At 35.1% G+C, this 27,935-nt stretch overlaps 1 protein-coding gene across 1 annotated transcript; it reads right to left on the bottom strand.

Annotated features, from left to right (window-relative positions):
• Positions 1 to 36: 36 nt before the first annotated feature.
• Positions 37 to 27,933, bottom strand: prrt4b (proline rich transmembrane protein 4b). Its single transcript, XM_006633257.3, has 4 exons — positions 27,661 to 27,933; positions 21,849 to 22,890; positions 15,469 to 15,594; positions 37 to 3,173 (listed from the first exon to the last, which is right to left on the bottom strand). The coding sequence occupies exons 2-4, from the start codon at positions 22,789 to 22,791 to the stop codon at positions 1,204 to 1,206; spliced, it is 3,039 nt and encodes a 1,012-aa protein (XP_006633320.3). The 5' UTR covers positions 22,792 to 22,890; positions 27,661 to 27,933; the 3' UTR covers positions 37 to 1,203.
• Positions 27,934 to 27,935: the final 2 nt, after the last annotated feature.

Here is a 27,935-nt window from a genome sequence, read left to right on the forward strand (position 1 = left end):
TTTAAAACACATTTTATTAAAACGACAGGAAGCATGTAAGATTCAATAAAGATTTAATAGTCTATCTGGAACATATTTAAACATATACTGTAGCAGTTTGTCTAATTGAACAAACTAGGCTTTCATTTACAATATTACAATAAACATTGTGTCAAACATCTCTTTTCACACATGCACATCCACAATAAATTGACTTATTAAGGTAAAAAATGTACACCTTTTCAAACAAAGCTGAAAGCAAATAAACACTATTATTTAATCCTATAACAATAAAATTAGTTTGTTTTTTCATATAAAAATCAAGAAACAATATACAAAAAGTATCACACGTCTTCAAAATGCACAAGTGCAGTGGTGCAGATGCTACAGTCCTTGACTACAGACTTTTAGCCTTCAGAACCTACCAGTAGATGGAGCTGCTACAAAACTCTTATTTTCAGTGTGTTATTTTTCATATCATATATAAATATATTTAAGAAAATGTTTTAACAAAACCATGTAGGAATAAAGGCTGTTAATATAAAATGCCATTGGATGTTTATATTCACTGACCGCAATGAGGTACTTCGACACTATGGATATTGCAGCAACACCAAAACGTCTTAACAATAATCAATATTATTTGCTTCTATGTTTTTATATTCCAGCTAAAGCTGTACATAATATATGCATGAGACTCATCAATAAGTGCTTGATTAAAATCACAGTATGATTAATTTATATAGGTAAATAAGAGGAGGACTGCATACATTTAATTTTTTAATAAATGTTAAAAATTAGAACATTTCAGAAAGGTAAATCAGCCCAAATGCAAATTTCTATACATTAAGGAAATTATTGAATGAAGTCTTTATTGATTTCTGCCATTCGATGGGCTCATTCCCCAGAAATAAAGCCTAAAATATCTACATAAATTCCAGGCCTAGATTAAACCTAAACCATCTTCTAAGTCCTTTCTGAGTAAAGCCCCCTGTAACTTTTGGGTATGTTAATTCTTCCAGGCCTTGAAAAGGAGGAACCAAGATTTAAAGAAAAAATCTAAGCCTTCTCATTTGGCAATATTTTATTGTCAAGAAAATTAGCTGGTATGCTCTTAAAAGCAAATGTTAGCACCTTTTTAACACTATGATTTCCTCTGTATTCTAACTTCTTCATTTTACTGCCTTTACAGTGCTTGGTCAGAGTGAATTTGATCACAGTGTCTTACAAGTCTATGGTATCACTACAGACACTCAGTGCATCAATTTGCCTGCAGACATTGATGAATTCTGCTTGAATGGCTAAATCAGGTTCTCCAGGCTTGTCCAATGATTCCCGGGAAGAACATTCTAAGGCTTGATAACGTCTCTGAAATTGAGAGACCTGATTTAGGTTTGTCTGGGACAGGTTGCTTAGCGCGATTTGATTACTACTCAGGGAGGAGTAACCCATCCTTTCTGGACTGGAGCAGAGCACCAGGGAAGATCCATCTAAGGAGACTTTGTAAAGAGAACTGGAATTGCTTCCTCTCCACTGTTCTGTGGAAGATGTTGCATTTAATGTATTGGAACTAGAGACAGACCTCTTCAAGGGTGGGACTGCCTCCATCTCTAAGCAAGAAGAAGTTCTGTACAGACCTCGATCTGCTGCGTTTTCCTTAAAAACTCTTTTATCTGTTGTGTTTTTCAGGTTGAGGGAAAGGTTACTTGAACTGTAGAGCTTAGTGTTCTGGAAGAGGCTTTGAGGAAAAAGGGCTTCGCTAAAGAGGGCTTCATCTATGCTGCGTCTCAGATTTATTGGTGAAGGGGGTCGAAGGTCAGCTGTGGAGTCACTGTCAATATGTACACTAGTGAAAGAGGATTTCTGTGAATTAGTTTTGGGCTTCATATTTAGGTCCATGTCTTTTGCTGTCAAGACCCTGTTGCTGTGATATAAAAGATCAAGCCCATCAATACTGCTGAGGTGATTTTCCACTAATGTATAAAGTGGAAGGCATTCTGATTCACTGCGAGCAATGGCATCACAGATCACCAGTTTTTCCTGCTGAGCTGAAGACCACTGGTAGTTATTAGGAAGGATAGGTGACTTCATCGTAACATGGCGGTGGGACAGGCAAAAGATGTTTGACCAGCAGGTGCGTTGAGGTCCATCATTTGAGCAAAAGATGGGATGCATGACAATAAGGACCAAAGTAAGGCACATGCCAACCTCACAAATCCTGCAGCTCAAGTGAAAGGCCCACCAGGGCCAGGGGTGGAATACTTCCATGCCTCCAAATCCCAAAGCATGGAGCATGGCATATAGCTGAAGACCTGCACAACATAGTGCAAACATGGCAGAGAAAACAGCTGTCACTGCTGCACGGTCCCAGTCCTTTGAGTCTGCGAAAGGGCATCTATTATATCTCTCTGTTGGTGGTGAAGTGTTATTCAGATGATAAATGTGCTTGGCATCGGCCCTCACATAACAGTAAAAGATAAAAAAGGATGCTGACATGAGAGTAGTCAAGATCACAAAGGTTCCTTGAGATACGAAAAAAAGGCAAGGGAGCTGAGTGAAGATCTGCAGCATTAGTATGGACCCAAATGTTGCTGAGAAATGCAGAATTACGAGGATGGTTAAGAAACAGGGATGCTGAAAAATGGAGTACGACAACTGCATCCTTGATCTCATGGAAAGGAGCAAAAAAACTATGCCGAAGGCTGAGGTGAGACATGGAAATGGCACTTCATAAAGGAGTAGAGTTCCAGTGTCAGGCAACTTGTCCTGGTGGCTGTAGGCATCATAAAATAGTGAGAATGCTCTACAGCACCCTGTTATTAAAAGGAAAACATTGACCATTGTGAAATAGCTGCATCCTGAAGGGCACCGAAAAGGGAGGCACAGCAGGTTTAGAACAGAGAGGAAGGCCACCAGAGAAAATAAGGATCCTAATCCATAGATGTGGGCTTCCCATGCTATCCCCCAAGTTCCCATCGCCGTGTTCCAGTCTGCATGAAGAGGGACAAACAGCTGGGGAGGCAAAAGCAGAAGGGGGTTGTAGGACTCATTAGCTGCACCATCGCTGCTTGGAAATGCAGGGCTCCACCCGTCAGAAGAATTACAGATCCCAGTCATATCCTGGTTGCAGTCAGGCAAGGTGGACGATTCGTTAACGGCCATCTCTGAAGGCCAGGCCTCGTTAGAAAGTGCATCTGTGAAAAAATAAAAAGGATCAATCAATCGAGGTTTATTTATCAGTGCTCGAACAGAACAGCATACAGCGGTGTTAAGAGGGATTCAGAGTTGAAGGACGGAAGTTTAGGGATTAGGTGAGGATTACGATACAATAAATGATGCAATTGCTATTTACAATACAATTACAGATTGTGCGGAAGTAACACAAGGATAGGAGGTATTTAGCTTTCATATGTGTGCAAAGTGACAGGTGGGTGCCGGTGCACCCTATCAGTTCAAGTAGGTTGCCTATTTGCCAGCAAATATTTGGGTAATTGCAGGTGTCTGCTGTGGTTGGCTGTCTAGGCCAGTTGGCTGGATGCAGAATAATGAGACACCACCTATGCATGAGATCAAATCTAAGGAATAAATAGTATCTGAGCAAAGAAAGACAAAGGCAACAAAGACAAACTGTATTATTGTTCTGCGTCTTATACTGTATGCATTGTGTTATTTCAATTTTATAAGAAGTAAATGTGTTCATGTAATGTGCTAATGCTGTTGTTCACTCTTCATTGTCCACAAAGGAATTGCAGCATGGAGGAGGGGTCAGAAATTCCTCCTGAGTCGAGTCAAAGCCTATAATGAAGCTACAGGAAGCACCTTCTCAAATAAGAGTTGGATAGTTTATTACAGAAACGTAATTGCTATACAAGTTTGGTCCCAAAATAGCAGCAAAGCACATTCATAGGCTTAAATGAGTGCCCTACACTACTTAATGGTATCTGATTATATTTTTTTAATGCAATTTTTGAAAATACAGATTCTTACTGACTTTTTTTCCAAATTAAAAAGTGGTATTTTCAAGACAAAGGTTATGGAAATAAATTTCTAATTTATTTAGTAGAAGCACATTCTGGCATATTCCGGTGTTAACAGTGAAAAGACAGACTGCAGCTGTATTTGAATAGCAAATAATTATTGCAGATATTCAAAGATGTAACAGCTGTTCCATGGATTTATATTAAACTGTGATATTAGAATGTGTAGACAAAAATGTTTCAAACTAAATCAAGTTTGCATTTGGACAAAGCAGGTGCTTTTAAATGTCCAATTGTTTCATTTTATTATTCATTTTAATGGTTTTTCAAATGCTTTACAATTGTTATCTGTGCCAGAAATGGTGATTATATATTACAGTACATCAAGCAATTTGGCATTTGGAATATAAAGAATAGTTTTTGAGAATACACACCAAGGTTAGAGATAGAGCAATATTAGTATTTTACTTTGCAGTCAGTTTCCCTTATTTTATAAATGAACTAGATTAATTTTCTTTGTCAATAGATACAAAACAAAGTTTTAATCAAAAATAGGAAAAGGGTACAATATTGGCCACTGTTGGAGCTCTTTGAGCTCTTTTGCGCAGGGAATACTACCAAAACTACAGTAGATTTACAGTAGTATTTTGCAGAACAGAATTATCAGATGAATTGCTTGCTGGTCATTTTAACATAATGGATTTGGATAATACCACGTTTAATAAGTACCTAGATACAATCCATCAATGAAAAAGATTTGATGTTTAATGCCAAATATCTGTTTAATTTAATTTAATTTAGCTTGATTTTTTAAATTCCAGTTTACATGTTGTTTCATTTATGTAAACAAGATAACGCTATGTTCTGCAAACACTCCAACTGTACATTTTGTATTAATTAAAGTTTAAATTCTTAATCTGCACTGCATAGATTTATAGAGATGAAACAGCCATTAAAACACTCTAAATATGTACCTTGTGCAAAAACCTTCAAATCACCTTCCAAATCCAGGCCAGTTATTATCATTTTGTCACTCTCTAGTGAGTTTATTTTTAATTAAAATAAACAAGGTGGAGCTTTTCAAGACACTTCTCCTCCTGGAGCTCCCCACTGCTCCAGTTAATCTGAATTGCTGAGGAGGTGGAAGAGAAAGTAGAATAAGCGCCCTAGAGCTGTAGAGCATTTACAGAATTTTCACTTGAAATACCAAAAACAAACATACTCACTCTTCCTGGAGTAACTTATTAAAACAAGCCTAATTTATTGAATTAACATGTTATAAAAATGGAAGGAATATTTATTAAATTTATAATTGCTGAAGCTCTACTGTGTAAGATGCAACCTGCATACTAATCTATGCCCCATTTATAGTAAAGAAAAAGAAAGTGACAGTTGATTTATCTTCTAATTGTCTAAATAAAGGAGTTTAGGACATGTATACTCAAAAACCTTTACAAGAGAATGAAGAGATATTTAATTGTACAATGTAATAAAAAGTATGATCTGTAACTTTGTTTACTGATTACGGGCTGATCCTAAATTTATCCTTTGATGGAAAAAGCCCTAAAATGGTCTTTGGCTTTTCAGCTATGACCCATCAATTTGCGAATAAGGTTTACAACCATTTCAGTCTATTTTCAAATTTATTACTGAGGACAGAAAGAGTTCTTTGAACGGCAGTCAATAATTTATCGATGTGTTCCTGTTTTCGGCTCTCTGTCTGTCCTTGTTGTTTTGGAACTTAGGTCAACCTTTAATACTATTGTCTGTTCTATTCTGCTAACCAGATAAGAACACACTGTCTCAATCTCAACAGTTTTTTTTTGAAGAAATACAGTTTGTACAAATTTGTTGTCAAATTCCATTCATAATCTGGTTTTATTCTTCTTGATTCTGGTCCCAATTTACTTGGTGATTCTGAGAATATTCTAAGAATATTGGTGAGATTCATCATAGGCTTGGTCTATGCCTTCGTTGCTGTGCTAATGATACCCAAAGCAGTGCATTCATAAAGCCTTATATGGAACTAACTGTCTTTGTACTGTCTCAATGTTCTAGAGATATTATTAAATGGGCAAAAAAAAAATATCTGCAGTCTTCCTTGAAGTTTCCTGAAAGTACGTCTCTCAAAAAAAAACATGGTTACTGTATGATGACTAACATTCCACATAAATTGTACAAATATGAAAATTGTAACTTGATTATCAAAGTTAAAATTATTATTAAATTTAAAGAGAAAATAAGGATTTTTAAAATTGAAATCAAACATTGCTTAGGTGGAAAGATGCTGACAAATTTACATAAAAATCTAACTTATTCTTTAACCTCCACTTCTGTTATCTGGAAATTTCAAATGACTACAGTCTAGCTGTCTAATTCTTGATGCGACACTGACCATTTTATTAATTAAAAACAACAACAAAAGACCATTTTGTAGCTAGATTGAAATAATAATATTAAAAGGACATAAGTTTAAAATCTATAAAAACAATACATATATATTATTAGCAATGATTGATGACCAAAGTGGAGTTTAAGGCTGAAAGTGAGTATGATATGAGTCGAAGCTGTTGTACATGGTAAAAACTATTTTAAATGTCAGTTTAGTCCCAGCAGAAGAGATGCATCTCTTCAGCCTTTGGAAAAAAAAGTTATTAAATCTTGATGCGTAATGGTGGTATTATTGGGTTTAAAAGGTGGATAAAGTTGTAAAAATTGCTTAGTACTGACATCTTTTATATACAGTAGCTAAAATGGTTAAATTAAGGGTGGGCCTGGGTTCAGCTCCTGGAGTGGTATCTCCATGGAGGTTGCATGATCTTCCCCTGTTTGCATGGGTTTTCTCCAGGTACTCCGATTTCTTCCCACACTCCAAAGATATGCTGGCAGGTTAATTGGTTTCTGTGCAATTGGCCCTGGTGTGAGTGTGTGCATGTCTGTGTCAGTGTGTGCTTTGTGATGGACTGGCATCCATTCAGGGTGAATCCCACCTTTAGCACAAGGCTCTGGCTCCACTGTGTCCCTAAGTTGGATAAGCGGTAATTGAAAGTGATAATGTAGTGATAATAGTTCAGGTGGGGAGCTGCGTCAGCATGCGTAGGCTGCAAAGGAACAAGTAATAGGTTTATTCCATGCTGAAAAAAAGAAGAAAGAAAACACAACGTTTCGGCCGAAACGTTGTGTTTTCTTTCTTCTTTTTTTCAGCATGGAATAAACCTATTACTTGTTCCTATGTAGTCATAATTATTGTTTGCTGCTTTGTGCTTCTCTGTTTGTGAGGTATGGAATCCATTTTCTAGAATTTACTGTTGCAGGGTTACGGTACTTGTAGTTACTGTACTGTATATCAGAATGCTTTCAATGTCCTACTCACATTCAAAGCTCTGAATGAGTTATCTCTAGCTTATTCTCTCTAATTTCCACCCCTTCTTGCATCTCTTTTTTCAATCCCTGAACTTCAGTTTACTATTTATAACTCAACATTAACATACAGGCATTTTGTTGGTATGTTAAAATATACTAGAATACTAACTATATATAAAATCTTTGGATATAATACTAAATATATAAAATCACAGTCCATTTCTTTTTCTTGAATCTTTTACATCCAAGATGAAACCTTATATTTATATGAGGTTTTAATTGTTGTTGTTAATGTAGCTTGTCAGACATTCAATAGAAAATTTACATTAAGTGTAGAAGACAACAATAGAGTTTTAGCTAAATAAATAAATTGACAATAACAGCACAAACTGGAAGGATAATCATTCTTGTTCATTTTATCTGGAATGTTTTTATATATGAAAAATGTGATATAAAATAGAGATTACTATTCTTGTTAACAACACTCACACACTCCAATAACACCTAAGCTTATCAAAGTATCAAAGTGCAAATTTAAAGTTAATACCTATTATGAAAATATTCTCAATATTACAGATTTGTTAGGAAATTCATTTATATAATAATCACTACATTTGTACAAGTTTGAATGACAAACTTCATGCCCACTGTCTTCAATTGTATCTGAAACAATTAGCTATTTGCAGTTCTAACCAATCCCTTATTTAGATGTTTAGTATTTCTTTTCATCACACAAATGTTAAATTTTTGTAGTTCCACCCTGTCTCCTTGTGTACAAATGCAATGTATTATTTATTGTTCTTTAGAGACAACTCCCATAGGTGTGTTTATTATTTCTGTACGAGATAATTTCCTCCTAAAGAAAATGTGTTCTAAAAATATGCTGACCGAGGCCATGAAATGATCATTGTGATACTGGAAACTACATTATTAGGAAACAACCCTCCACTTTGCTAATTAAAATAATATTATTTTCCAGGGCAAATAGAAGTGTGCTGGATTCAAAATCCAAAGGTCAACACCAGTATTGTTCTAAGAAATTTGATAGTTATTGTTTTGGATCAAAAGTGACCTAAAATACGGTATTGAATTTTAAAATGAGAAAAACTTTGTTATGCTAGTGAAGATCTTCAGCTCAATATGATTCATATTAAACAAAGTGAAAATGGCTTTATATTTAGTTTTATTCTAATATCAGAGGCAAAATGTATACGAATTCTATATTTTACTTAAATTGAACTCCAAATCACCCATTGAAGAACTGTTTTTGATTGCATATTGCTAGACACAGGAATATGGAGAATAATAAAGCTGAAAACATTATACAAATTTATAAACATTTTCCTAGACTACAACTATGAGTTCCTTCATTTTTTATTTTAATTGCTTTGGACCTGTTTCATCTTCTATATGTTTATTTTTTCATTCTGATTTTCATGAACAATTTGGTCATTTTTAAAATAACAGTGACATAGTTTAATTGTTCGGGCGGACACAAATTGGGGAATATATGCTAATATGCTAATAACAGGAAAAGACAAATTCCTAATGCAAGAAATTGTATGTGGCTAATAAAGTGATTTTATCTTACCTACTGTATATCATCCCAGAAATGTTCATGGAATCACAACCTGTGCATCTTAGACCTACTTGTGTTGTTACAGAAGAGTGAGAGCATTTATGCACCTCAGAGCACAGTTGTCATTTTACAGTTTAAAAATGATGAGATATAAAAATAGGAACTAACCAGGAACAACATTACAGCAGATAACGAAAAAAAAAATTACACTTGTCAATATTTTTATAGGTGTTGTCCCTTTATATGAGTACAGATACTGTTAGCTCTTCCTGTAGTATCAATCCTATGACTAGGAACTGTTATGTTAACTTGCAGTAGTTTTTCATGACAATTCTGTGTGTGACATCTGTTCTGGTCACCTTCCACGTGCTTTTAGAATACAAGTAAATGGTAAATACATTTGGACAATTGATAGATTTGCTTGAATATTTCTTTTATAGAACATTGTGAAGAGAAAACAAATTACTGAGGATACAAACAAGATTTAACTAGAACAGATAAACTAAAAATGTGTGAGGGTTCTATTGTTCTCTTGTAAAATAAATATTGAAACATTAGCTTTGAAAAATATTGATAACGGTAGCTTCGATCTTTTCACAGAGCAAAGAAAATGTAACTGATTTCCATTCCACCATAGTATAAATCTTCCAGAATACCCAAAGAAAACCTTAGAAAACTGTCTACAATCAGAAATAGAGATTAGTGTGCTCTTCACAAAACCAATGGTAATGCTGCTGAATGTTTGCTCTGAGTCTACACGGTAAATGGGCACTATTTAAAATAATCAGTAGCGTGCACAGCATTTACAGCAGGGTTGATGTATTTCTAAAATGGCTCAATGTGACCTTCACAGCAGCTGCAAAGCAGTGGAACAAGGGTTATTTTCTTAATTGTCTAGCTTGACATACTGTAGCAAGTTCTTTTAGGTGTTTTTTCTTCATGCTTTGTTCCTGTTTGCCATATGTCCAGTACATACTGTATATGAAAAATGTACATATTTACAGTATAAACATCATGGAAAGCCAAAACAAGTTAGACTCTTTGTGTTAGAAACTGAAAACAGAGCTTATCAAAAAACACAGACACATTTGTTTTTTAAATCAAAGCCGAAGTGACCTTCAGTGTGCTCATGGTTTTTCAATCCTACAGCTGGGACTGTTAAAACATGGGGCAACTTAGCAGTGTAGATATTTCTCTGTTAACTTCTTAAAAAGATCATATACTTTTCCCAAAGCAAAACACCAAAATATTAATCTCTCATTTGTTTATATATTGCAAAAATTAATAATTCAAAACCATGAAAATAAAAATGAGAAACAATGTGTAATACAGTGTTTCCTCTTTCCCTGAAAGTGAAAGTTTGCAGATCTAAGAGCCTGAAGGAGATTTCTGTCCATAGTACATCCTGTATTGATTTGATTTTTCATTTCACCCTTCAACTTCATAACAATTGATAAAATTATTATCTTTAAATAACATATATCTGCTTAATGTTTAATTCTCCTGTCAGAACAATGGCTCAAGAAATTAATAACACCTTAGCTGTTCACCACAGTGAGCCGACAGAACATTCTGTGGCGGTGGAGACCTTTGCTGATGACATCACTAAGTATAAACTTAAGGCAGTGGTACAGTTTGCTTTCTTTAATGCTAGTGAGTGTGGTTGATATCTGTGTTTCCTCTTTTTGCCTTTTGCAAGAAAGCAATGTGCAAAAATTGTGCACTTCGTGGATGACCTTAAGCAATCATCAGCTGAGTGATTGCAGCACATTCCTGTTGCTGAAGGTGTCTGCAGGATTCCTGGAAAGTAGGTCACTGGCACACTTTCTCTGAAATAGGTATACCCATGCTGGGTTCATTTCTTGTGAACATCTTGTACATCCATCTGTTTTCTAATGCTTCATCCAGTACAGGGTCACGGAGGAGTCAGAGCCTGTCCTGGCAAGCGGCAGGAGGGACACCAGGGACACACGGACACAAACACTCACACCAGAGCCAGTTTTAGAGAAGCCAATTAACCTTCCAGCATGTTCTGGCCTTTGGGAAGGGGAATGGGAGGACCCAGAGGAAACCCACACAAAAATGGGAAGAACATACAAGCTCCACACAACATTAGCCCAGGTCCAAAATTGAACCCTGAGCCCTAGTGCCTAAGCACTGCTCCACTATCTTGCATTGCAATTGAGATTCACTGGCCCTCAATTTGAGTGTGTTCAAAGAGATTGAGGGCCTTTGAATTTTTTTATACCCTTATACCCTTTTCCTGATTTGCGCCTTTATACAACTTTATCTATAATTTGTTTTGAAAGCTTTTTCATCTCCGTGGTTTAATCATTGCTTGAAATTCTCTTACTGAGGAACCTTACAGAGATATGTGTATTGATTCTGAAATTATGTGAACCATTCACATTCATTGCACGCAGATAGAGACCACTCAGCTAATTGTGTGCCTCATTAATGCAATGCTGTGTACTTACATTTATTTTGGATTGGCAATACTTACAAATTCTTAAATACTTATGCAATTATGACTTTTCTATTTTGCTTTCATATTAATCTATTTTCTTGTTTTTGTGTTTTCTTTGAATGTTTGGAGTAGGTGGTGTATATAAAAAAATTAATTGCTTCTTCAAAGTATCATAGCTTGATACTTGAAGCAACAAAATGTGAAAACTATGCAAGGGTCTGAAAGTTTTGCTTGGTAGGTTATATACTTATTAAGATACAGGACTCCACATTGTATCTCCTTATACGTTGATCACATTTAGCTCTATTTTGCCAATGTGTTTAGCTCTCTTCCTAATCTCTTAAAGTGTTTTGGTTCTTTCTTTAGTTACAAGACTAGCTGGACTAAGTTAGTTTTTATGCCTTTGACATCACCTATAATGGACACAACCTTTGTTACAGCATTTCTATTTTTGCCATTGCTGAGACTTTTGTGTATAAAGTAATTATAATTTGTAACATTGGTGAAGAGTGGAATGGGAACCCTTGATAGAATATTGACAAAGTTGCCACTTCCCATTACTCTGCACGGTAGAATATCACTATATGAGAAATTGGCGTTCTGTCAAGGATTAAATTCCTGTTTGCTGTGGTAACTGTCACTTTCTCTTAAATTAAGTGTGAATCTTAAAGGGGAACTGCAGTCCCAATTTTTCAGACCGGTTATTAAATCTTGGTAACAAAAAAATTACAAATTTCAAATTAAGCACAAAATTTGTGAACTTTGTCAACGTATTGTTGCCATGTTGATGCAACTTACATTCAAGTTCCCATGAATTGCCATGTAATGTGGCCCTTCCTGCTCACTAGTCCCAGTAATGAATAATGTAATGGGATGTATGAGCATGTTGTGGAGCAGACATTTCACAGCAGGAATTTTCCAAATGTGATCTGCATGCAGAGTTAACAAGCAAGTAGTATTTGTTGGCAAAACCATCTTGAAAGCCTGCTTGTTTACAATGTCATAGGGTGCACACATCACCGGAAGTTTTGTTGCCTTATTCTGAATTGCAGGTGCTGTGCATACCTGGAAATTTTGTCTGTCTTCTGGTGTAAATTGGAGGCTTTATCAAGTTGATGTGTATATTTTACCATTACTGCAGCTTGAAATGCACTCATCAATGCTGATGCTTTCTAACCCTGAAATATGAAACTAGTGTTGCAGTTCCCCTTTAACTCACTATGTTCTAAATTTGTTTTGCAGCAGCAGGAACCTCTGAATCTGATTAACTACTCTTGGCACCAAAATAGGCTAGGGGTTCGCCTTGACAAGTATTCAGTTTTTTTTACTGGCCCTTCCCACTCAGTGCTCTTTAACTGTAGTTCAATACAGGTACTCACTTCTGCTGAAACCATAGAAAATAATACTATGCATCCTCATCGGGGATCTACAGAAGGTACAAAGAGCTACAAGATCTTCCCATCTTACCTAAAGCACAAAAATCTATTGATGAGATTTGGCAGTGTAATTGCTAACACCAGGTTAATTTAGAAGCAAACCTTTATTTACTCAATCACCAATATAGTATAATCATGTTTTATGACTGATTCTCATCCTTTTGTCTGTTCCCTTTGGTGGACTTGTGGTGTTTTAATTCTGAAGGACACATTTGGTGATTCTGGCCTGTGTTCTTTCCAGGACTTACAAAGTCGATTTTCTCTTCCACGTTCTTCTAAATTTTATACCTCTGGCTTCTTTCATAGTTTCATGCTTCTGGTGTTCCCAGTGATTCACCTCTCCTCTCTCACCTACTATTGGATCTATTTAATAAATCTCAAACTGTTAAAAAAGGGTTTGCTTCAGCAATGTACAGTACATTTGTTTCTCACAGTATTAAGAGTTGATTATGTGGAACGTTATATCAGACTGGGAGGTGATCAGTGATAATAGTTTTTGCATCATCCAAAGGCTAAGTGCCTCAGCTTATCCATATTAATTTTTACCATAGGTCCTCACTCCATGTAGGAGAGTTCATATAAGTTTATTAGCACATGCTACCTGTCAGCTCTGTATATCTGGGGTATTGAACACTTATTTACATGTTTGGGAGGTTTGGAAATATGAGGGATCTTTATTGGGCTATATATTCTTTCCCCATCCTCACTAATTCTGTTAGTCTCTGGTATGTCAATGATGTTATTAATGCTCAACAAGTGAGTTTTATTAATAGGGATGACTGCAGTAAAAAAGGATTATTCATAGGACATGGATAGAGTCTGCAGTTAATTTTTCTTGTGTCTGGTTAGGATATTTACGTGATATTTTACTTATATACAGGTCCATAGTTTAGCCACACTCAGCCTCTCTCTTTATATTGGGGTTTGAGACACTGCTATTGATTAAGTAGCTCGGATGATGTGATGTTTTTTGCCTCCTGTATTTCCTGCAATGTTTTATTTCATTAATTATCACAAACAATACAAATGTTTAAATTTTTGCAGTATGAAGTCTATCAGAAAGGAAAGTCTGAGACTGGGGGGTATTTCACTTGATTATCCACACATTGTCAATATTATTAAAAGTCAAAATATAAACACATTTTAAGCTAATTGTGGATATTTTATTGCTTTTTACTACATATGACTCAATTCATAGCTTTATGTCTACAGAATTATTAATAAGAAATTATTATTAGAATATATTTTTAAAATAAATACTTTAGAAAAAAAGAATTTTATTAAAACGACTTTTCAACTTCTATCCTTGATATTTTTGACGAATGCAGAATTCAAGATGCCTTACAAATCACGTATTACAGAAATAAAGTTAACCATTTTTACCACTGTTGACACCTTCACACAACAGGGTATTTAAATTTACAACACATTGCTGAACAGTGGAAAGGACAATGCACTCAAAACTTTCTTTTTATGTGTTGGCGTATAAGTAATTCTTGATGAGTCACTTTATACTTCCTTATGAAAAGGAAACTTCCTTATTATAATTTATTAAAACAACAGTTATTTGGTAAGACCGATAACTAAACATTTTCCATGATTTTTGAATATGTGAATATTTCTTTAGTAAAATTCAAACAGAACTTGTTTTCTGAGACCGAAACAATATATAGTATGCAAAGGATGAGGGGAGAAAAAAAACTACAATTTCCACAAGTTGTTAAGGATGTGGTTATTAGTGAGTTAGGTTGTGGGATGATATGGACTTTTGCTTTCTCAGGAACTGATAATCTTTATTTAAGAATAATAGGTGAATGCTGTGAAATACTAATAAATATGTATGTTTACTTTCACATTACTAAGTGCTAGAAGGCTTATTGAATAAGCATGTTTTACATACGTATAGTGACCTAAAAAAGTCTTCAAAGCCAACACAGGGGTTTTTGAAAAAATGGAAGATTACAGTTATAGACTGTAAAAGTTCCCAGACATTAATGTCATTGAGACTCTGTGGCTTTATTTCAAAATTGCTATTGCAATGAGGAAACAATGTTCAAAACTCTTATACTGTATGTTGAATGTATACGTGTTTACATATGTTGAATTTTGTAGAATGTGCAAAGCTATAAAGCAGGTAAAGGCTCAGCACATAAAATAAAGAATGGTCCACTTTCTGGAACTCTGAAGTAAGAAATATGAAGTTATTTTTATTTCTTATGTTATGTAAAATTCTGATGTTTTATAATGAAGCAGAATACCATCTTTAATTTATTTTACTAGCAAAAAGAGAATACTGCATACAGAAATTGCTTTCTTTGATTTTGTTAGTTTTTCTCAACTGCCAAAACATTTTCGTTGCAACTACAGTAAATAGGGAATCCAAATGAATCAGGAATTATTAATCTGAAACCTTTTTTTATTATATACCTTTTATAAAATAAGTTAAAAGTTGATTGATCCCGAAGGGAAATTAAGGATAATAAGTATAACACATGATATCAAAATAAGTATGATAAGTATGATAACCTTTTTGTAATGTTTGATTGGCTATGAAAAGAATTCCAAAAACGTGATAATTGTTAAACCCTTGATTTTATTGATGGTCACTTCTTACTACTTTCTCTGCCAGGGGAAGCTTGCAATGAGACACAACTGAGATCACTGTACCTGAAAACTGTGGATCCAGAGCCGTGAAAAGGGAAAAGGTAGGTACTGAAGATCCAAGCAGATTCTCCTTCTCAGAGCTGTTGTCTGGTTGGTTTTCGGATTCAGGGTCAGACTCAGATAAGATTGCTAGAAATTATTTTAAAAAGTAGAAAAAAAATAATTAATGAAAGTATGAAAGTAATCCATCATGCTTTGCACAACAAACGGGCATTGAAAATGGAGATTTAACCTAGTTGTGTCAAACAAATCCCCATCATCTGCTTAACCAGCTCCATCCATCTGTATCTGTACTTTAAATAGTTTATTAGCTAGTATTATGTTGTGCTGAGAAATCAGTACAACTAAAATTATCCTATAAAACATCATTATAAGAGTCAATTATTTTCTCTAATAAAAAATATAGCGAAAAACCATTGTGAATATACTGTATGCTTTGTTTGATATACACACAAACCAAAAGCCAAACAATCTTGTTTCTTAAGGCTCCACACTAGTAGTGTACTAAATGACTTGACTAAAATGAAATGGATGAATTGTCGATTTCTGCCCTCAACACTGTAGTGTCTGGGTTGTTTGAATTGACAAAAAACAATTAGAAACTGAGACAGTGAACACAAGTAATACTTTAGGGCAGCTAGTATTCAGGGAGTCAGATCAATGTCAATATGCAATCTTATTAACACAATAATAAAAAGTGCAAAATTAACCAAGAGTGAAGATGCATATGAATCAAACAGGCCTGATACACAAAAACGGATGATCAATAATCCAGTGATTTCAAAGATACTAATAACAGGGTTAAATACATTGACTATAAAAATAGTTATTGCAGCCAAACCTGTAAATTAACCAGTCTTATACAATTTCTGCAATATTCGTACACTAGAAAGATAAGTAAATATTCAAGTACTTTTGCTTTATTAAAATGAAATGGATGAATTGTCTGCGATTTCTGCCTTCTACACTGTAGTTTTTGGATTGTTTGGAATGATAACTGAATTTGCAGGTGTTATTATGTAACCACTGGTGAAAGCATACTCATCCAAAGTAAAAGAAATAACCAGGCTATCCAGATAAGGTTTAAAAACAATAACAGGGGGAATAGCTGGATGTGGATGCAGCCTGTCCAGTCCTTGACCACCAGCTCTGTGCTGCAAGGATGTCCTGCTCTGGGCCAAAGGATGACCAGCAGGTGCAGGAGAAGAGAGAAAACCGTTCCTCTTAGCCTCCTGCTGAAAACAGCTTCTCACATGACAAGGATTCTGTGTTTAGCTTTGCACAAAATCAGTGTTCCTGGAACATGCACAAATCCCAGGACTTGGAAACATTATACTCCAGAACAATTTGAAGCTTTACAGTATATTACAGTATATGCCAATATTCAGTGGTGTTGACAAAACCATTACTGAGAGCTTGTCACAAAATTTCTAATGTGGTGGAGGATGTCTTGAGTAAACTTCTTGTTTATGTATGGTCTCTCGATCTGGCAGTTACTTTCAGCTCAGTTAGTTCTAGCTGATGATCAGACAAAAGCAGTCACAGTCAGGTGATTTGTCTTGCTGTCAAGTTGCCAGGGGATTCCAAAAGAGCATCCCAAACTATTTTGCTTTTAAGTTGCGTTGTCACAGGGGCCGACTGGTCGAGATGTCATCAGATAGCGTATCCATCCCAATGTGGCACAATTCTCAGTGGATTTATGACAGCTGCCTCCATCTGGGATTCAAGTACAGAGGTGTCTCCCTCTTGGAGAGGTAGACAAAGAAGTGTCAAAGTGGAAACTTCATAATTGGAAGAGTCATGATGTGTCCAACTTCTGATATCCTGGTTTATGTTAGCAAGCCAGCGCAACCTGACTTATTGTGTCCCACTGCATTCCTAAGAAAATGACTCCAAGGGTGCCATGGTGATTTTACATTTAAGGCAATAGAAACCTTATGAAACTGTTGCTGAACACTTACAACACTATTAATTATAATAGCCTTACTGTTATGACACCAAAATATAATATTATATACGAGAGAACCAGTCCCTAAAAGGTTACTTCACTGTACTCTGAGTCACAATTGTTAAATCTTCTCCTTCTGTTACCTCTGTAGTCTGATCAGTTCTGCTGCTGAAAATAACTCCTCGACTGCTGAACTGCAGTTAATTGGTCTCTGTTGTCCACTGTCTCATCTTCTCTGCTGCATTTCAGAAATGTTCAGAATTTTTTCTATTCAAAATGAAAACAAGATGAACCCTTGCACAGATTGCATAGGAGAAAGACCTAGGAAGGAGAATAGGGAATGAAGCTCACTTCAATACTGTATAAGGGCAAAATTGTTTCAACCTTGCTTGCAATATTCAAAGTCATATTGTTGACTACAATGAGTTCTGAGCATGGAGCTGTGACAGCGTGTGAGCTGCAAAAGAATATGTAAAGGTTAATGAAAAGTAGAAAGATGATGAAACAAGAATGTATTGTATATAACATATTCTTTAGGTATGTGGGTGCATGAGGGAAGTGTGTTACTGTGGTGGTTTGTAGTCAACGGATAAATCAATTTCTATTCTCTTGGCAATGTGCTGATTTGCATACTTTTATTGTCAGTTGTCAACAGGTTTCTCTCTGTATGATGATTCCGTTTCTGTTTCATCATGAAGAAATTGGAATGCATTTTTCTAAGATTTAGCAACACGCTTACAGACAGTCTACTACAGTATATATGCTCTGAAGAACTAAATCTGCTTGACATTTGGACATCTTTTAAATTTGAAAAACTGAAACACAATATGTTTATAATTTCAATCCATTTTCTAACTACTTCATCTAAATATTTTCCCAGAAGCTAATTAACCCATCCGTGTGCCTTTGGATTGTGGGAAGAAACTCACTCAAACACAGGAAGAACAAACACCACATAGTGCATCTACTGGAATTATAATAATAACTAAGAAGCACAAAGGCACATGCATCTCATTTTCAATTGCTGTCTGTGATCTTTGAGTCAGTGCTGATAGATAAGGAATTCAATGAGATTAGATCAGTATTCAATCTCTCCTCTCTTCATTGCAAGAATAGCTCTTCAGTAAACCTTTACAAAACATTATCCTCATTATTTTCACTGATATCGTTATGTGTCTATTTTGGCAAAAACACTGTATGTAACATGTATATAAATTATATGTGTAATTTATTTTTTAAATATGTCATTCAATTAAATAATATTTCACATTATTATTTTTTTTACCTCTTTCTAGCCCATGTTCAAGGGAGTGGAACTGCTGTCACGTAGTAGGACTGCAGACAGTACTATGCCAAGCACCAATTAAGGTTTCCTTGACTACACCACTGCACTGTATGGTAGCCAATTACTTTTACATTTCCACTGGGTTGTATCTGAAGGTAGGGGTAGTAATAAAGGCTGTAGAAAATAGCACAATTAAATCTCCACATAATGGTCTTAAAATATAATTGCTGATAGAGTATTTTTACAGGTTCGTTTCCAATGTTTATGGTTGCTTTTTTCTGATATATTAATGAATTCTATAAAGCGAAGTATTTTAAGAATTCTTTACTTTTATGTAACTGTTTTCATCCCTTAGGATTCCAACATGCTTTAGATTTAGGAGAGGATCCACCTGGGAGATGGGAGATACATACAGTAGCAGCCATTATGCACCAGCACCCCCATAACAGCTATTCCAGTAGACAAGTGAGGAATTGCTTCACCAATTAAGGGGACTAGAGTGGCTGTACTGTGAAAGACCAGAGTGGAATTACAGATGGAACAGTAAAAAGCTGGAGTTGGAAAGATTATTCATATTTGAAATAGCATCCTATCTATGTGGACCTCACTAGAGAACCACTGTCATCGAATCTTATTTAATGTACAAATATGATTGGATGATATACATTATGCTTGCAGATTTTTTTGTATTTTAATGAAAACGCAGCAAACTATTTGATCATGCTTCACTGTACAAATAAATTCTGATAGGAATTCATGTCTAATGCATTTATGTCTCATGAAACTATATATTTAAAAATCCCCTGCAAAGAAGAACTCCCAAAATAAATTACTGTATAAATATTTCATATGACAACTAGTGTAGTGCAAGTAGGCTTCCATGAGCTGAAATTGAGATTGATCATTTAATCTTGTAAACCTATGGTGTTAACTATCCAGTACAAAATGCTGAAATAATGTGATATAACTCAACAAACCTTTGAAATTACAATAAAGATATGTAAAAATTGATACCCCCCGCCCCGTCTTGATTTGCAAGAATACCAGAGAATGTACAATGTCTTGGTAACAGGGAAAGAAATGAAGGTAGACAGTATTTCTACATTTTCATTCTCTGTTGCACGTACAACCTTTATAGGAGACGAAATGTCCTTCCTTTGGTGCCTCACAATGTCATTTTCTTGTGTAGAGACTATTTTCATTTCTTAAGAAAAATGTAAATCTTGTCTTTTATCTACAAAAGAAGAAAGACACAGAGAATAGGGAAGAGGGTGGAGGGTGTACTGCAGATGCTGTGTAACATGCTCAGCATCCATGAAGAGGTAAGGAGGTTCCCAGAGGATTTGGCATATAAATGATTCCGAGTGCTTGTGGAATACTGATACACACTGCAGCTTGCATGTCAGGATTTTTTTTTTATCATGTTCCACCCCACAGTTATGGCAGGGTCAGTAATAACCTGACTTAAAACAGGTGCTTTGCTTATTAAGAATACTAATTAGACACAACAGTCATGAAGGAAGGGAACTGCTGCCATTTGCTGCGAAAGCATTGATTTTAGGAATTTTTCTGAATTCCTGGTTTCCAGTCTGGCAAAGAACAGAAAAGCTTGACAAAACATCTTTTGGTTTAATGTTAAATTAGGATAATTTCACATTTTGGGGTGAAAAGAAACCAGAACTCAGTGCTCTGCAAATCAGTGCCCAAGTGTCGATTCTGACTACTAATTAGAAGATTTTCTGAATAGTTATCTTGCCCGTGAGATCAATATAGGATAGCTAAAAAAGCTAATTCTTCTGTGCTGACTTTATTTTTTTGTCAGACAATGAAAAACACAAAGATTGTTCTTCTCCATATCATTTACAGATCTAAGAGGCTACATTTTATACTACAAAACACAGATCTATCAGATTAAATCAAAATCATCATAGAATTGTTTCTACATAGAAAGTGAAGAAGTAGAAAACCTGCACTGTGTCTTGAAATCATGTACAGCGGAGTATTGCATGTATATGAACCTATAGAGGTTAATTCCATGCTGAAAAAAGCAGCACACGATTTCAGCTGTTTGCCCTCCTTGAGTTGTGTGGAAAAATGGAGGAGAGAATGGTAAAATGAATATAAGAGGTGTGTGAGGAGGACATGAGAATGTGAAAATGAGTATGGGGATTTGGGAAAGAGACCCAAAGAGATGGGTATGTGAGCAACACCTTCTGGTGGAATTGTGAAAGAGTGAAATCTGTAAAAACAAACGTATAGGTTAAATAAATTTGTTTTTTAATTAGACGTTGGCTTCTGCTGTCATTCTGGAATAAGTATCCTTGAATCTCCGTGAAAGGAAGCATACAGAAGGATCAGCGCAATCGTGGCAGAGTGTTACAATGGGGAAATGTCAGCATAGCTTTCTATGAGACCACATATTCTATATGTATTTGAAATATATACATATCTACAGTTCAAGATACATGCAATACAGTACATTCACATACACCTACCCGGCATGTTGTTATACAAATACATAACCCCTTTCAAGATCAAAAGGAGGGCATGTTTGTCCAGAAATCACTTACAGAAAGTGCCCTGCCACTTACATTGGTGAAACGTATGGTGAAATGGTCTCTCATTGGTGAGACGGAGAGACCATTTCAGTGATCATCAGAACAGTGAGGAAGAGGTATGATGGAGTCACACATCTATACAAGTACGGTGTATGTCTAATTGAAGTGTGCCTTTAAAACAGAATTTAAATAAAATCTTGTTTTTATAAGTATTATTTAAGTTATAGTACTTAAAGTTCAGATGATGCAGATGAGTAACTTGATCTGTTTTTTTGAGTAGAAGCAACTTGGCAACAGTTTTCTAAGCATGCTCGGGTCTTTACACTATTGGTGATGGACAGATACAGAAGCGAAGAGCTCACTAAAATCATTTTAGAATAAATATTTTTTAAATGGAAGATATATTCTAAACTGTCTTAAAATTACATATCACATCTTTGGTACATAACTGACAGTGGAGATTGGCAACAGTTATAGGAGGAACATTTTGGATCTTTCTTTCTACTACTAATGTTTCCATCAGTAGACAAAATTATTTACATTTAAAGTCCCCAGTTATTTATAAGAGATCCAAAGAGATTATTTTACTTACTTTCAGCTGTATTTGTGGTTAACACTGAGGATTGTGTTAATTTTTGTACAACATCTTCATGCATCATCTTCTCACTGATGGTTGTTGTGGCCCATCTCATGTTTTCCTCCACTGGACTCGGGATTATAGCATTTTTAGATCGATCAAAATCTGTTTTCGGTTCGGTCTCCTTAATTTTCTCATCTTGGATAACTGCTAGAGTAGCTGCTGTTGGCAACACAATGCCAGCTAGACCAGCCCCTGTAGATGACTCTTTTAATGAAAGTAAAGGTTTGCTTGTTGTAGTATTCACCATACTAGAGGCTGGCTCACTAGAGTTTTTATTTTGAGTAGTATAGACTGTTGATCCCAGCATTTCTCTCTTAGGTGTTGGCGGCGTTATTTCATTAGTAGTAGCAAAAGTGTGCACAGGCAGAGTGGTTAGATAAGGAGTAGCTTTACTGTTATTACTGAGAAGACTGCTTACAGTTCCACTGTTAGTAAATGTAGTTATAGATGTTTCCTTTCTGTAAGGAAAAGTCTCTGTACTAGATCTTGTGAATTCAGAATTCTTCAGTGTAGACTTGATTATAGCAGGCTTGAGTGATTGATATCTTTCAGATAATCTATCAGATAATGAATTAGTTACTGAAATGCCTTCTGTACTCTTTGGAGTTGTTTCAGATTTTGTGCTGTACCTCTGAAGATCAAGAGGAATACTGAAAGGTAATAGAAGCAAGAAAGGGGTTTTGGTTTCCACTGTTAGATCTGTGGGTGTCCAGGATGGCTGAGACAAGACACCCTGGTTTTCAGATAAAGACTGGTGATGATCATTAGAATCAGTCTTTGGTTGTGGCTGAGGTGAAGTGTCTTCCAGTACATTCTTGACCAAAGTTCCAGCAACAAGTGTGCCAGATAATGAATGCCAAAGAAAGAATATCACCTTCCAGACTTGAACAAGCATAGTGCTTTTGCTAAAACATCTAATCAGAACTCTAATCAGAAGTTGAATTCCAACATCTCTCAGCCTTCATGGGGCTTTAGCATTTGGCAGTTGAATCACCTACAAAAGAGAGAGATATACAGGTGAAAATGAATTCCATTTAACAGTTCTGTTCTTTCATGACAAAGTATCCAGTGTTAAATGTGAGTTTGCTGCATTGTCTTTTGTGTACAATATGTATAAATATAATGTAAATGTATCTCAAAAATTAATTCTTACAGTTCTATAATTCTATTATTAAACACTTTTCTGATAAACTCCTCAAGATGTCATTTCACTTTAGAAGCTAGAATAAAACAGTGTGCACTCTCAACTAAAATTAGATAATTTCCAATTTTTTCAAATAAAAACATAGTAAAAAGAAGGTACCACAGATTAAAGCTCCATATAAGTCAGCGTGGGTATATAGTAATTTGGTTTATATTTTCTAAATCCTGAAAAGTTGACTAATACAGTTCAGGGGTCACTCACAGAATCAGCTTTGATACAAGTATCTATAGATACAGGTTTAGAATCACTTAGATCAGAAAACAGAAGGTACATTTTGTTCCACTGAAAATTGTGGATGTCTGCAACATAGCATGTCTATAGCCATGTTGTTGGATTTGAGTCTGTGGATCCTTCTAGAAAGCAAGAGATTATTTCTTACAGGATACACATACAAATAGATTACTTTGTAAAGACAAACTCATTATGCAATTAGCACCCATAGCAAGATGATCAAGTATCGAGTAAGATGGGTCAGAACGTAATTGTTGGGTTCATTTTTGTACTTACGATTGATTTGATATTTTGTCAGCCATTTACAGATTTTGTTTCCACTGGGAAAAGCAATAAGCCCTTAAGTCATCTGTAAATAAACAAGCCCTCTGGAGCACTTCGCAGGTAGTTACTGTCCCCAGAGCAACAACTAATTGCAAACAAGTCTGAGTCAATAATTAATTGCTTGTGATTAATCACCAATACTGTGAGGCCTGCCATTTATTTGATTTTTAATGTTTTTACCTCAAAATGAGTTTAACAAAGTTCATTGCTAGACAACTGTTTGAAACCCTGTAAGGATAACATGTAAATTATAGTATTAAAAGTTGACTTCATAATACTGTAATCAAGTTTACCCGGTTTATTCCTGTGATCCTGTTGGGTACAAAGGTTTAGATATACAGTTAAAGAGTCATGCGGACCTACAGTATGAAGCAAGCTCCCCAGCCATGTTCTTCAAGCTGATATTCTAGCTTCTATTAAGAAATGAAAAATGTTTTGATTGTAACAACCAGATAGGATAAATATGCCAAATGGCCAATCATTTGTACTGTATCTGTTCTTATGTTCACTCTTAAACTGCTATTAGTTGTAGCACAACAGATTTTAGATCTCTTTCAGAGAAATTAAAACACAATAATATTAATTATTTATCTTTGTACATTGCTTTTGCAGATTAATAAAAGACACATTTGCACATTAGTATATTAGTGTACTTGATGGAAACTGATTGTCTACATATACCATTTGGGGGCCTTTTAACAAATAATAAACTATAAAGATAGACGAGAGAGTCCAGACCTAATTTCATGAAAATACCAACAATCTTTTGAAACCACAAACTACAATGTTCCATAGGCGGTGGGTGTAACACTCTTATTTACTCTTATTACTACTCTTATTTACAGAGTAGTGTTCATCTGTGATAGCATTTCACAGTTTAACATCACTTTCAAACAGAAGGACACCATACTTTTCAAAGACGACTGTCCTGTTCAATCATGTTTAAGTCATTCATATTTTTCACTTTTCTTCCAATGCAATTTTAGCCAAAAGCACTTACATCTATTCCAGCAAGACAGATCAGGCCTCACAGAATTCAGTGAGTTCTCTACATTTCTGTGGCTTGATTTTTGTTGTTGAAGGTAAATACCAGTATGCACCACAAATGAAAACATTCTGAATAATAGTACATATGTAGAGCATTCAACAGAGAGGCCTTTGTCCAAAAATACATAATTCACAGCATGTTAAATTAAGGGAATATGATTTTAATGTATAATAATGTATATGATTCAAAAATACATTCTTATTAATTGATGTTGAAAGCCTGTATTATGTTTTCTTTAATATTTTCTTTACACTGTGTAAGTTCATTATTATCAAAATTCTTATTTTTTAAAGCTTCTAACAGTTACATTTAAAATATTTCATTGAATATGTACAAATCACAAACTCTTAAAAAACTGTTAAAAAACATTCACAATATGAAACATTAGTTGCAGAGACTCATCTCCAATATTACAAAAAAAGTGTTTACAACAGAAAGATTGAATTCAAAGCACTACTATGCCTTTGGAATTTTATTATAAAGTAACTAAAACTATATTTTCTATCTGGCCTGTAGTAGATATTCCCTTTGCATAAATTGAGCAGTTTTGCTAAATAGCTACAGTACATGTCTAACAAAAGTAGATTATTTGTGTTAACAGTTACTTTGTAGTGACAACATTGGAGCATCTTTGCTGTGGAAAATACATTTGCATATTTTGCATGATACTAGGTATTCACAGATTACAAAACAAAATGGTTGAATGGACACAGCAAACAGACAGTGTGGGCCCTACAGTGATTGTTTTGTTTTTCTGTCACTGTGTCAATTACCTCTTCTCTCTATTCCATTGTGAAAGAGAACCATCAAAACACCCCTTCAGTTTGGAAGCTTTATTTCTCTCCCAGATTTGGGTTATAGTTAAGGATTATCATCATTTCTGCATGCAAATTTATAATCTTGAATACTAAACACATTCATCTTTTTGACAAATGCAAGAACACACACAGTTATCCATGAATGCCAAATATTGTAGTCATTTTGTGACAACATATCCTGTAATCTTTGCTTTATGAAGCACCACTTTCTTTATACTCTTAATTCATTTTTATGTAAAAGCAAATTAATGGTTGTTCATATTAAGTAAACCTTTCTACAACTGCATTTCTTCGGAAAAAAAACCCTTTCACTACCTGTATGTAGAAGTAAAGTTTCCGTGCATGATTGTTAAATTTGATATAGTGAAAATGACTAAACAATACTGGTATTTGTTCAAAATGTTCTGCATCCTTCTCAGGCACAAATGTGCATTAGACAATAAATATAATATATGAGTCACTTATTTATTGTGATTAATGTGGATATGTCATGAATATATAAAAATAACTCTTGTCCTAATCTTTGGTAATGTAATGATAGCATTGCTTCTCTGTAATGTGTAATTCAGTTTAGGTACATTATGACCCATACTCCACTGAGACAGAAGCAGGTTAGGAAAACATAAAAATAAATTAATATCCGTGTCACCAGCTGACATATTAATGACAGTCATAAGGAAACATTTCAGTCAGTGCATCAACAGTTAAATGATTCATTACATGTGTAGAATTAACCTCATTCATTCACAACATTCTTCCCAGTTCTACTTTTCTACCTGACATTTGAGATAGAAAGTGTGCTCTACAGTGTGCATTCCACAAAGTATTGTATTGCATTTATTGAATTAATTTCAAAATTAGCTAAACCTAGGATTGGTGTTTTATTTTACTTAGGAGTCTTGGGACTTCAAACAATGAATATAAACAACTATTTTGGACATGCTATTATTCAGGCTCAAAATGCATTTTCTGCATGAAATATCTTTGTTTCATCTTGTAACAAGCAGTGTCCATGTAAAATTGTTTTAAACATTTTATTAACAACATGCATCAGACACAACATCACCTGTGAGTAGAGGCAGGCACATACTATCCTCAATTAATAATTGCCTCTTAATTTAGCTGGGAATCGATTACTTCTAATCCTGCTTAGATGACCACAGATATCTAATGAAAGACTTTAGAAAACAAATAAAAATCAATTGTCCCCACCAGCTATTGCCCTATATTCCATGCCCTTCTTCCTGCCTCTCCTTCCTGTCATCCAAATTATTTTATTCATTTGTTATTGTGTTGAACAGTTCTATGGAACTGTTTTAGTACTTAAAGGACATTCTAGTATTTCTTTTTTTAAAGATTGAAAAATATCACTAGCAGGTGTTAGTTTTCGGCATCATGTTTTTCTTTGAAATTTTCAGACAAACATTTGTTAAGGAATCAATATGTATACAAAATTTTACTGGGATCTTATGTGACTATTTACAATATGATAACATATGTTATGAGAACTCTCACTTATCTGGGCATACACAGTACAATTGAAAATTCTCAATGAAAACTCCCACGATCAGATGTGTGCCATTAAAAATAAATGCTTCTCCAAATGCTTTAACTTGCTATTGCCTTTTATTCAAATCAGTGTGTAGTTTTTGTCATCTTTTGGGAACCCATATGGAAGAACCGAGAGTATTTTTGACAGTGTTTATCTGATTTAATGATTTGCCAAAGAGGGCATTTGCTTCTATCAGGTTAACATTTTTAAAAATAGAACAAAATGCTGTTCATAGGAACACACACACAGCAGACGCAGACAGCCACAGACATACTACGTAAATTATGAGTGCATCGTCCTTTCCATTTTTCCTACAGCATGTTTTCTGAGACCTAACTTGTCTACAGATGAGCCAGCACTGGTTAAGACTGCAGCACAAATGACTCATTTTCATTTCAAGTCATGAACCAGCAAGGTTCATATTTCATGAAGCAAGCAAGAAAAGCCAGGAGGCTCCCTGATCTTTTTCAGAGTTGTTATCTTTTCTTTATGAAGAACAGGAACGGGTTCTGTTTATTCTAATGCACTGCTTTGTAAATTATCCCTCTCACCTAAGGCAGTTACAAGGAAGCAAAAGAAATACTTACTGTGTAAAAAATGGTATTAAAAACCTGAAATTCCCTGTGCCCTCTGCTGCGATGCTGTACAAATCCTTTTTCATGTGTGAGAAATTGAGTTTCAGCTTCCCTGCTCTCTCTCTCTCGCTCCCTCTCTTCCTCTGTCTCCCCCTCTTCTTCCCCCTGCATCAATCCGCCAGTGTGAAATTCAAATACACAATGCCTGTGGTCACACCTCACTAAGCAAATTATTCATTAGCAGTGGCTGCCAGTGCTGTGGACGCTGGGAAAGGGAGCCTCAGGAA

The sequence above is a fragment of the Lepisosteus oculatus genome, chromosome 7 (assembly GCF_040954835.1).
Source record: "Lepisosteus oculatus isolate fLepOcu1 chromosome 7, fLepOcu1.hap2, whole genome shotgun sequence".
Lineage (NCBI taxonomy): Eukaryota > Metazoa > Chordata > Actinopteri > Semionotiformes > Lepisosteidae > Lepisosteus > Lepisosteus oculatus.